Source organism: Pterocles gutturalis, unplaced genomic scaffold (genome assembly GCF_000699245.1).
Source record: "Pterocles gutturalis isolate BGI_N339 unplaced genomic scaffold, ASM69924v1 scaffold48313, whole genome shotgun sequence".
NCBI classification, from domain to species: domain Eukaryota; kingdom Metazoa; phylum Chordata; class Aves; order Pterocliformes; family Pteroclidae; genus Pterocles; species Pterocles gutturalis.
In genome coordinates this window covers 1-12,633 of record NW_010119789.1, presented here as the reverse complement: position 1 = coordinate 12,633, position 12,633 = coordinate 1, and the positions used below count along the sequence as shown (strand labels likewise).

Below are 12,633 nucleotides of genomic sequence, written 5' to 3'. Positions count from 1 at the left end.
ACCCAGGCCATTCTATGATTCTATTTCATGAAAAACAGACACTGAGGAGGAAAGGTCCAGAGAGACTGTGGTCAGAAGGAGGGCTTCAGCAAGTAAGAGATTTGTGTGAGGCTGAAGATGACATAGGAACTGACATACTTTTCCCAATCTGTTGTGAGAAGACTCGGGCTGATATGCAGCCTCTTCACACAAGCACCACATTTCCCCGTATACTAATTTTTTTTCTGGATTTTTGTAAGTAAGAGCTCAACAGGTTTATTTACGGACCGCCCTTAAAAGCATGCCCCATTAGACAGAAACAGTGAAATGAGGCAGAAACAGTTTGTAGAAGAACAGGGAACAGAAAACATCTATCTGAAGTCACAGGATGGTCCAGAGTTAAGGCTACTGTTTTTCCTGGGTGCCACCAACATAAACAGGCAGCAGCAGCTTCGTAAAACACATTGCAGAAATAAACACAACTTTCCTTTCCATCCCCAAAAACTGAAACACACATCACAGTATCAAGAATGAAAATAAAAGAGAGGCAGCAAATGAGCATTTTTCATTAGTAATATGAGCTACTACACCCAAAGTTGAATTTCCTGATGGTACAAAACCTATTTCACAGACACCATCAGGGGTCATTTTCAAACTGCTGACTTGGATCAAAAATAAATCAGTTCTTGGGATAAAAACATTACATCTATCTTCTAAGCCATTCAGAGAACCATGTCTAGTCTCTTCTAAAGCCCAGGTCAATAAAACTCAGTGACATAAGAGCAACACAAAAAATACAAATCTAGTGTTTGAGCCATTATTTCCTACAGGGGAAACAACAATGCTGTAAATCCAATATCAGTACTATTCTTCTTAACCAAGTTAGAGATTAAAAGCACAATGCATTTTCCAGCTCATGCTAACAGGTAGGATAGTGTGATTTACTTAATTGCCCATTTCTTGCCTTTTTGCAAGGCCCCAGAATTTGACTTCTGCTGAGTTCATGGGCAGAAATTGGTGCCTGTTATATCTCAGTCTATATATGTCGTTCTATGCCATATTTTGTCCGTCCAAAAATCTGCATGAATGCCATTTCTGGAGCTCTACTGCTGTGCCTGGCTGACTCCTGCCCTAGTACAAGTCACCTGGAGGAAGGGCTTAAATTAAGGAAGCAGTAACTGTAAACAAACATTTATGTAACAAGAAGCTATATTTAGGCTAAGAGGATATGGACTTCTACATAGACAAAGTACTGAACAGCTCCTCTTACAGTTAACATTCAAAGATAAAACCAAGATGATTGTTATTCTGCCATCTAGTGAAGCATAAGTTGCATGACTTACAAATCTATTTTTCTACTGTAAAGAGAACCATTTTTATCAGGAGACCTTTTTTAAAGCAACTTCTTACCCATCACTCTCTGTTGAGTAGACTACAGGCAATCTGTTCTCCACTTCTATTCCCAGATCTTGCTGAACAGTTTCAAGATTCCGTTCAAAAGTGTCCACGCTACCAATATTAAACCAGACGTACTGCTATAAAAAAAGTAGAGATCACCACAAAGTGTCCTATCTTATTTCAGCTCCATTACAAGACATCTTCCTGTAACACATATGCAAGCAGTTCTCAGAACAGATTTAGACCAAGTTTAAGTTGCTTTGTAAAGTGTGTAACTGATCTAAGATGCACCTAATAAATCTAAGGCCTACCAACCTGAATACATTATATCTGTCAATGCTTCTAAAGAAATCATACACTCAATAGTTTGGGGGCACTTTAAATAGACTGAAATCCTGGCATTTTCTCCAGGATCAAACAGAAGGAGCGTAGGTAAACAGATCTTTAGAAGGGAGCTATGCAGTCAGAATAATACAGAGCACTGAACCAGCAAACACAGCAGCCATACAACTTACTGTTTCACCTGAAAGTCTCAGCCTTTCTGATTAAGTAAAGCAATTCTCTACTTCTGAAGTCCATATTAGCTTTAAAGTTAGCTGTCTTCACAAAAGACAGCATGAACTTTTATCATACACTGGGAAAAAAAATCCAGACATTACTTTCAAACAGTGTTGTTGAGATTTGGTTTTTCAAGAAAATCTCTCCTTTTGCACTACAACCAGTCTGACTTGCCCCTTGCCCCTACTTATCCTAATACCGAAAAGAGAGAAAAGAAAAAAAAAAAAAAAAAAAAAGAGGAGTTCTAAGTATTAACTGATTGAGAAACTAAGGGAACTGGTGGTATGTGGGCTAAAGAGTAGGTGTATAAGTAAGTCACACTGAAACTCACTGATGAAGTAATTGCTGCAGATGTCACTTTACCCCAGAGGCACTTGCAGACCTTGTTTCAGAAAGTCAGTTAAAAAAAATGCCACCACCAAGGAAGAGGTAATCTGATAAAGCTTCTCTAATGCTTTTTCTAAATTTTCTACATTGTGTATGAGATTTTTTTTATTTTTTAAGTAGGTCCCTGCCACTGAGTATTTTTATTCTTTTGAGAACTTTTGCCTGCATCAGACTGTTCCTCACCGTGCTACTAGAAAAGTAACTCTCTGAAATAAGTACTTCTCTCAAGAATGAGAGCGCTCAGCTTCATTTTAAAGACTAGCATCAAATGGAGACAAAGGTAAACATTTCTCTCAGTTTTTGAAATAACTGGCTAAAAGCAGTCTAGAACAGAAGAGATACAAAAGTAAGTGCAGTTAAGTCTGGGATTTTCTTAAGCAAATGGAAAGCAGCAGTTAGAAATACAGAACCTTCATCAATTTCTCACTCTTCCTGTTTGTGTATTTGTATTAAGAGCATGGTGCTGGAAAGGAACTACTTGCCATAGTTTTAAGATATCTGTGGCAAAACAATTGGTACAGTAAAGTCAAAAACACAGAATGAAGGATAATCCATATCATCATTAATATCATTAATAATAATTAAGGCAATTAATTATATTAATTAATATTAATTATATTATTATTAATAGTAATGAATAATAATGAAGGTAAGACACAAAACATGATTTAGATTAAGAGATTATTAATGCTCCAGACCAAGTTTTCTGCATCAAACTTTACTTAAAAAGATTGGTTTGCTGTTTTTAATGTCTCATGTATATGTATTAAAAACGTTTACCCATTCATGAGGAGACTTTCCTGAAACAAAGATCACTCTAACAAAGCGCTTGTTCACCACTTCAAGTCTGTCCACCTGTAGGAGAAAAGAACAAAATTTGTGAGGTGTTTAGAGTGTACAGTCACCGCACTTCCATCACAGTCAACAGCTACATATACCAAATATGAACCTGTTCTGTTTTCCAGTAAAAAGAATAAAATTAATGTTGTAGATCAGGACGGTTCCACAATCTAGAGTTTGCCATTAGGAATGGCCTGAGGAATCATGTATGTAATCAGTAAGCAAAGAATATTGGCATATTAGAATTCAGATTCAAAGGATGAGCTCATGCTCTTTTTTTAAGGAAAAAAACCCAATGCACACCTCAGTTCAAACCACAGGTACAGTGACATAGTTAAGCAATATTTAACTATTTCAATGGTCAAACCCAAAAGCAATATACCACACAACTCCAAACTTTTGTAGCAGCTTCCAAAAAAAACCCAAAAAGAACAGAATGAGGGAAAACTTAACATTGCTCTTATAGTTGTTTTCCCTACTAGAAAAGATTTCCTATGATAACATATTAAACACAATAACATCAATTAGATAAAGAAGAATTTAGTTGAGGTAACAGACACCATATAAATTAAAATCAAGAATTGAGCTGCAGGTTTACAGATATATTAAGCATTTATTTTTTTGATAAAAGAATTCTCAAAGTGTTGGTTTCTTGAATTTGACAGGACCTCTTCAGAAGGCAACTGAAGTTTCTTTCCATTTTTCTTCCTCTTTCCGTAAAATAACAGGTTTCAGCATCTTAAAAGAATTTAAAACTTGCCATGGTTCTACAAGTTGGGTCTGAACTGTACACAGACCAGTAAGGTTTCCCTGAACTCACTATATGTGGCTATTTCTGGCAGAACTGAAGGAAAACATGAGCTAAGAAGCCACTCTAGATGCAGTCTGACTTCATGTAAAACTACCTGAACATCTTTGTTTTGAAAAGCACGTAACCTCAGTAGTGCTGACATCTTCTCCCTATTAACTGGCCACCAGTATGGCAACCAACAGCATTTGATGGCTACATATTTAGCTTATCTGAATATCCAGACTACATCTTACAAAGGCCCAAGAGACTTGGTTTTGTGCAACAGCCCACTTTCATAATGCTTTTCTGCAACAAGGGTTCAGGCTTCCTTCACCCATAACAGCTAAAATATTTTTACTGAGCTAGTGTCTTACTGCTTCACAACAAATACCATCAATAAGGTTTTTTTAACAAGATGCACACATAATTGTCAATTAAGAACAGGCCTGTAAGACGTAGTCTAGGCAGAAGGGGAGAAGTGTACAGAGCAGCTGTGCATAGATGAGTAAGACAAAGAAAGGTAGGAAACAACCTGTTTAGCAGTTTACAGAAGTAATGGAGGGGTAGGAAGCATGCTGTTAACACAAAATGCCAGGTCAGAAATCTTGAGGAGGAAGCAAGCCAATGTTTTCCTAACCTGCAGGTGAAGCTACAAACAGGGAAGTAACCGAACTAAGAACTAGTAGCTCGTGAAGTGGAAAAGGCCTGTGTAAAACACTCAAATCTCCTTAACTTCAGGGCATCACCAACTTATTATTCCAAGCATGGAAAGCTGCCAAGTTCTACAGAGAGATACTATAGCAATGATAAAATTGATTGCTCCAGTAATGGCTTCAGGTAAGAAGGAAAGAAGAAATACGAGAGGAGAAAACAAATAAAAGAGGTTATTTTACAACACAGTTATGCCAATTTACTGTCCTTGAAGGGATTCTTTGATTCCTCACCCCGCCTTCCTGTTCACACTGGTGCTGAAACAAGCAGAAAACTCTTTTTTTTCTTCAGGAGAGTGGACTTGTGGAAGTACTTAAGGTTAGGATTAAGTTTCTTCCAAAGGCAGCTGGCATGTCTGCTTAAGCCATTAGGTCAGTTTACCTGTACTATAAAACCACACCCTGAAAGACTGTGGTTACACTGCCTCTTCAAACCAGCATCTACATGAGATATCCAAGAAAGAACTTCTGTCCTGAGCTGGCCATTCCTTTTCCTCTCTTTCAATAACACAAATCTTCACACAGCCATCCTGAACATCAGGTCAATGAACTGATTAAGATGAAGGCTAATCCCTTTCTCCCTCAAAAGTTACTTGAGCCAGTCCTCACTCCACAGATACATGAACACAAGCACAATTGAGGAGGCAGAAACAAGCATCTTCAGCACACTGATTTTCCATTTTGATTCCCCTCCCTACTCACCACTCCTTTAGAAAGGTAGTTATTGACAAAGTCTTTCCAGGTAATTTCTCTTCCAGGGACCCTGAAGAAGAAGTAATATACAACCATCGTCCAGAAAAATGAGCTTCCCACTACATACATCCGAAATTCCCTGACGTCCCATGGAATGTCACCCTAGGAAATGGAGAAAAGAGGTCTTAGAGTCTGTAATACAGTAAGTATATGACAAACAGGTTTTAATATCTATTTCCGGCTTCTATTCCCTGCCCTCAAGGTTACCACTGAGAAGGTCAAACAAAGCTGTATCTTCTTGTATGGACATACTTCAGTAACTTCAGATATAACTGAGGAATTACAACATTAGGAGAAAAATATTTTAAGTGTTTTACAAATAGTAAATGAACAGTTTTGATCTTTTGCCATATGCTAGATGACCTTTCTCTCTCCATTCCAAAACAACTTTCCCTGCCTTCCAGGGCTACATGCAAAACTTACAAGAATAAAGGAAAAAAACCTAATAGGAAAAACCCAGGAATAAGGGGAAAAAAGTTATACCCATGAAGTAAAATAGAAAAATATTCTTTATATTCTTATACTGCCAAATGCTATCACATTTGTGCTCCAGGTAATGACAACAAATATAAATTTTGAGAAGAAACTTATGCAGGTATTCCATTAAGGTCAGAACAGCTAACAGGAAACTACATTTAACTAGCATTGTGTGGTCAGCAAATTTTACAAACTGACATTCTGAAACAAAACACAAAGCCTTTAAAGGCCTGAGACTCCTCTATAAGAATACTTACTACTAGCAGACATATTCATATAGCTTAAAACTCCATTAACATTCCTGAACCAGAGTTAGATGTCTCTGAAGGTATATACAAAACAGTTATTTACGAAAGGCACTGAGTGGGGAGCCACCTAGAGCCAGTTACTATGAAATACTAGGCACAGGAGGCTTAAGGAAAATATAGGTGATCAGAAAACAGCCCTAAAAAGCAAAAAACACACAAGGGTATTTAATGAGGACAAGACAGTTAGTACCATAGAGAAAGATATTTTATATTTAAGACCTTCTGTAATCTGGTCCACCAGTTAGTTTCTTCTTTCTTGCCACCTTTTTTTCCACCACTGCCACCTCCTCCACTGCTAGTCCCACTAGGCTGTCGGGCACTAGCTTGCTTTGCTTCTAACAAAAATAAGACATAACAAAAATAATATCTTTACATCTTATACCAATCTCATGCTATTTTTCTTAGTTTTAAAATTAAAGATTTGTTCTGAAAAATTTGCTAGTTTGCAACGTTATGATAATTAGAGGATAGGAGAAACTGTGTTTTCCACAGAAAAACACATGCATAGTCCATTAACTGGCAGAGAGACATCTATATCATACAGTTATGATCAGAAGAGAGGTCTGTTAATTGTGTAACTGACCACAGTTGGACACCAAAAGCTCAAAAATGCCCCAAATTACAGAAAAAAGCATGTTATGTAGACTGCATGGAACATATTTCTACTGTAGCAATCCAAGACGTGCAAGAATATTCTAAGCATGGTGGTGTTTTGTGGGAGGTTTTTTTACTGTTTGTTGCTGGCTTTTTGTTTAGTATTGGGTTTTTTTTAAAAAAAAAAACCATCACAAAGCTCTAACATCTCCTTGTCCTATAATTCGCCCCTGTAATCATACTATGCTCCTCTTGATGTTTAGGATTTATCAACAGCACAGATTACAGTCCTGTTGAATATTCTAGAGACAAGCACAGCACAGTAACAGCCAACTACAGACAAGGAGTTTATCTTAATCATTCTTCTACTCATGCAACTCACAAGGTACCTGCACGGCATAGTGTAATGTCATATGCCAAGGTACACAAGAAGGTAAGAGAGAGCACAATATTAATGTGTGCTTCTTCCAACCCTAGCCCCTTCATGAGCTTGGCAGTTTAGGCATCTCTCCATGCCACTAGATTTTACTATTCAAGGCCTAGTCAAAGGAAAATTGCTGCTCTTATTACTGCTCTCAGACTCACAGGATTGTAGCCTCGCTGTCTGCTTGGCAGATGTGTTATACAGAATTCTGATAAGACAGAGTGGCTGTTACTGCTAATAATTTTCAGATTCACACACCACACCCCACCTTTGTAAAGACAGGGCTCCTTCTAGCATTGCCACTACTAACTCCTCTTTCAAGCAAAAGGCTTCGTGGTTGGTCCTGGCTAAAGAGCTGGTTCTGGAACCCCACCCAGCATGACAACTGTGGTTATTCCATACCACAAAATGGGTATTTTAGCTTGCCCTAGGAAAAGCTGAGAACTATATACATAGAGAATCTCTGAATGCATGACTAATGTCAACTTATAGGGGACAGTAAAATAAGAATTCAAGGACTATATTCCAACAGAAATGGAAGAGAAAATAAATACTGTTCCAGAAGATGTACATGATATAAAAGCAAAATAACACTTAAAAAAACCCCAGCACTTTTAATTAATCTGGTACAGAAACATCTTCCCTTAAAAAATAAACAGAAAACCCAAACCCAGAAGGTTATGCTAAAATCTAATCTAATGAATACACACCCAAAAAAACCCCAACTGAAATAAGCAGCTTTTTGTACCTTTTGTTTCTCCAGCTGTACCTTTAGTTCCATTAGCTTTCTTCCCATTAGGAAAATATTTTTCAAATCCTATTTTAAAAAAAGTTAAAGAGTTCATAATTTTTTTTTTATTTGCAATTCTATCATTACACTTCAATAATCACAAGCTGAATGTATACAAAAGCAAAGCAGCTAGCAACATATAGACTTCAAAAATGGTTTTGTTCTTGTCTTTTTGTTAAAGAAATCTACCAGGTGCCCCTAAATAAATCTACTACTGTTGACAAAAAAAAAAATCAGATGTATTTAATAACCCAAAGTTATCCTTTAAACCACAAATAGTCAAGCTTAGTTCAACAGAAAATTACACTGCAGAACGTGAAGTTGAGCAAACCACAGTCATTCTTCAATAGCTCCTAAAAATCCCATAAATCAATGTTCCATCTCAAGATTAATGGCTGGTTAGTAAAAGAACTTACTGCCCCACAGACAATAAACCTAAATGGCACATAAGTGCAGTCCTCAGCAAGGAATGCAGTCTGCTTCACTTCACTTATCAAAGTTATAATCACCTTTGGGAGGTTGAGAGAAAAGCCTTCTGCAAGCAGCAATTACACTTGCCAAGACAGTACTTCTGTCAGTAGTAACTCCAGTGGTAACTTTTTCACGAAGCTGAAAGATGAAAAATAAATATAAAGCAACAAGAAGGTGCCACAAAAACCTTCAAGCTCTCTTGAAGTTCTGAACTGCAACAAGTCAGATATTATGACGTCTGTTGTAAAGTTCCAATAAAAACTGCTGTGGACCGGAGTTTAAGAGAACAACTCAATAGGGAAAAAAGTCAATCAAATGGGTACTTTCTAGAATGAGGAAGTTTTTATTCTATTTGTTATGAGCAGAGACACATCTTACAGACAAACATAACATTCTGTATTAAAAGAGAAAAATCAAGCAGGAAACACTGCAAGCATTAAATGCCTGTACACTAATCCTAGGGGAAATATTTCATAATACCAACTGAATGGTACTTATGTGCAACACTAACTACAACTGTATGAGCATGATCCACACAGTACTGAATTACTTTTTGTGAAAGAACTGCAACTTTTTCTAAACAGTTAAGAACCCATAACTTATGAATGTGAAAGACCTGCTTGAATCCAAAAGAAAGGGTATGTCAGACAGTGCTTACATCTAGCTAATAAACCAACACAGAGGAGGAGTGCCAATTCAAAAAAACATACCTAAACCCCTGTGTAGGTAAAGGGCCATCTAAAACAAAACAAAATTACAACAAAGTCAAGTCTATCACACCTTGAGCCAAAACTAATTGTTTACTGTTATTTACCATTTAAGTGCAAGAAAGGAAACAGAAATATTTTAAAACACTTACTCTTAAGAAAACATTTGGTATTATAACTGCATACTCAAAAACAGAGTAAACTGCAATTTTATTACAGGGAAATCAAACTTCCTTTCTTCAATAAGGACATATTTAAGATAAAATCCCAACTTATCCTCTTCCTAAGCTTTTCCAGTGCTGCTAAAAAGAAAAAAAATCATCCTATCAATGTTTCCCCCCAGCTGACTTTATTTCTGCTTCCATTCCCTTTTGCCCCATGGAGGCACTCAGTCTGCTTCTGCTCTTTTTGATTAGGAGCTACTTATCCGAAGAACCAAAGAAACAGTAAAAAAAACAAAACAAAACAAAAAAAACCAAAAACAACCCAAACAAAAAAACCCAAAACCAAAACAACAGGTCCTGGTCCTGGAAACATGACTGAAGGTAACCATGCAAGACAGCAAACATCTAGGACTAACACCTCTAGGACTACATCTGTGAAGGAAAGTTCAGTGTTGGCATCTCCACAACAATTTTGTTACAGTCAAAATACAATGGTTGTAGATAAAACCTATTTTTGCATATTAAACAAACTTGTAGGATACTAGATTACATGCTAAGACTACCCTAGGAATGCTGACATATCATTAATTGAATTCTAACTTTCCTGAAGCCTTCCCTCCACCCCTTACTAAACGATGAAATACATTAGATTTACTGCAAGCAGACATCTAGTTCCACCTGCTGGAACCAAGAGGAATACTGAAATATCCTTGTTGCTTGCTTTTACTGTAGACTGAGCTAAGAATTCTTAGGCTGCTTGATCCAGATGTTATTTTGGGCCACTGCATGTCTTTGAATAAAGTCTGATACTGAAAATCCAAGAGGATATTTTACTGATCATGAAAAGCACGTGCAGTTCAAATAAAAACAGGTAGTGAATGTTGCAGCAACAGATGAAACTCAAAGTCATGTCCAGTAATACTGGCTTCTCTTCTATGTCACTGGTCTCCTACCACACCAAAAAATTAGAGTTATTTATTCCACAAGCTCAGATTAGTTTTCAGTTCATAAAAAGATAGGAACATCAGAAACCTTCACTCCAACTAAAATCAAGCAACAGCTCGCATTTAAAAGAAAAGTTTGAGTAAGCCAAATCTAATTGTCTGCCTCGGCTAGACCAGCATGGGTTTATTACAGAATTAAGTTATAGTTTAATCAGGTGGGGAGAAGGGGAGAGGGAAAGAATGAGGGAGTGAAGGAGAGAGAGAAGGGTAAGCAGATAGAGCTTTGGGACAGACCTGAGTAACAGAACTTCTTTGTTGCTGGATTGTCTCTACAGATCTTAAATCCCATTAATAAATGCATAGTCACCTGTCAAGGTAATGTGCAGAGCGCTGGGTGTTTTAAAGTTGTTTTGTGAGAAAAGGGAACAACTGACGTCACAGCACATTCAGTAGATCACCTGACTGAGTCTGGGAGGCATGCTTTTACGCTACCAGCTGCTCCAGGTGAGTCCATCGACTGAAACACGCAGATTCCTTTCACCATAGCATACCACAAATGTACAAGTTGTTAGAACCAAGCTACACTGGCAACATCTGCTCGGGTTTGGGCTTTTGTTTTTATTGACTCTGTAAATCATCAGCATGAAAACTGATCAGATTGATCCCGATACAGGACCAGTCCCTGCATTGGCTGGCAATGGGAACACCAGAACAAACCTAGCTGATACAAGCACACCCACTGCCTAAGCAGAGGGAAAGCAAACAAAGCACATTTTGACTGGATGCTGTTTTGGGCTATCTTCCAGGAAACTCTGCCCAGCTTCCCTCAGTCAGAGATGAAAGAACTGTCACAGCACATAAAGCAAAAAAACCTGTCTATTTTTTTGGTTTTTGTTTGTTTTTTTGTTTTTTCAGGTAAACCTTGTGACACCTTCCTAAAAATAAAGACTTTTTAAAATAGAAGTACAAGATAAGCAAAGTACACAAAAGTCAGTCTTACAGTTAAAATAACCCAGAAAATGTTACTGCTCCAGAGCATAACATAAACCAAAGATCTATAACACCAAAGAAGTGTCCTCTCCATGATTCCAATATTAAATGAAAAAGGTAATTTTAAATAAGCAGAACTACTGATTTTACAAAAACTTTGTAACTGCAATCCAATTTTTAAAAACTGAGGTTATACAAAGCAGGAACAGAAAATACACTTGCTTAGCTATGTAAGCAAAAGATCAAGAATCCATTAATTCTAGAAAGTTACAAGTTTACAGCTTTATCCACGAACAAGTTCCAAATCAAACAAAATAAAATTAAGCCAAAAGTCTTAATTATCTAACAGTCACCAAAACATTAGATAAGAGCATGTAGAGGCGATGGGGACAAAAAGCTGGTAAGGAAATCTAACTTAATGCAAGCTACTTGGTTATTTTTAAAGAAAGATAAAAGTAATGGCTTTCATGAAAACTAAGTTCCTTGTTTTGCTACCTACACACTCACAGTTGCTACGACGAATGCAAAGTTGCCTTCATAGTTCCTATGTTCCATTCCAAATAAGAATTCATTAAATGTTACTGACAGAAATGAAATTTAGCTTCCTGACAGAAGAGAAGTACTGCTGACAACGTTTTATTTATTGTTGTAATGATGTTCAGCTCTGACCAAACAAAAACACAAATTCAACATTAAAATGAAAACACATATTTACACTTTGGACTAAGGTAGTAACATCCTTATGTGTATTCGTCTCACAATTGTCACTATCCTAATGATAACCTTCATAACTACAAGGGTGCAACTATTCTCTACGCTACAGAAAAATGAGGCAACTTGCCCAAGATGCCATTAAAAGATGCAGGAATTAAGCATCTTCCTTTGCCCAAGCAGCAGCACAGGCCTGTCAGTCGCCTGATATGTTAACAACAAGGGTAACATATCTTATAATAGCTGATGGTCTAAACCATTTTACTAAGAATTATGATTGATGTTAATACTACAGTAGCAGGTTCAAATCCACACCACTATAGCTCCGTGCAATCCCAGAATGCAAACAACCGACCGCCTGCCTTCTCTTTTCCAGCACGTTACCGCTGTACTCACTGCCAACCCCAATCTCCACACACATACTCAGCCCGCAGCACAGACGCCCCGTGCAGACAGCCACAAGCCCACCTACCGCGAACCACCACCCTGCACAAACAACGGAGGCACTTCTGAGTTGGGGGGGAACGCATCCCTTGAAAACACTCGAGAACCCGGCAATACCGGCGGGGTGCGGCAGCACCAGCTCCTCTCAACTGCCGTCTCACCCTCCTTCTCCAAGAAAGGCTCTCCTCCGGCCT

The 12,633-nt window shown here is 37.7% G+C and overlaps 1 protein-coding gene across 1 annotated transcript; it reads right to left on the bottom strand.

Moving 5' to 3' along the window:
* Positions 1–1,389: 1,389 nt before the first annotated feature.
* LOC104464076 (AFG3-like protein 2) lies at positions 1,390–8,617 on the bottom strand (the record flags this gene model as incomplete). The annotated part of the gene is made up of 6 exons (XM_010076669.1): positions 1,390–1,514; positions 3,103–3,177; positions 5,365–5,517; positions 6,420–6,535; positions 7,967–8,035; positions 8,518–8,617. Coding segments are annotated over 6 exons (638 nt in total), but the record flags the coding sequence as incomplete, so codon positions are not given.
* Positions 8,618–12,633: the final 4,016 nt, after the last annotated feature.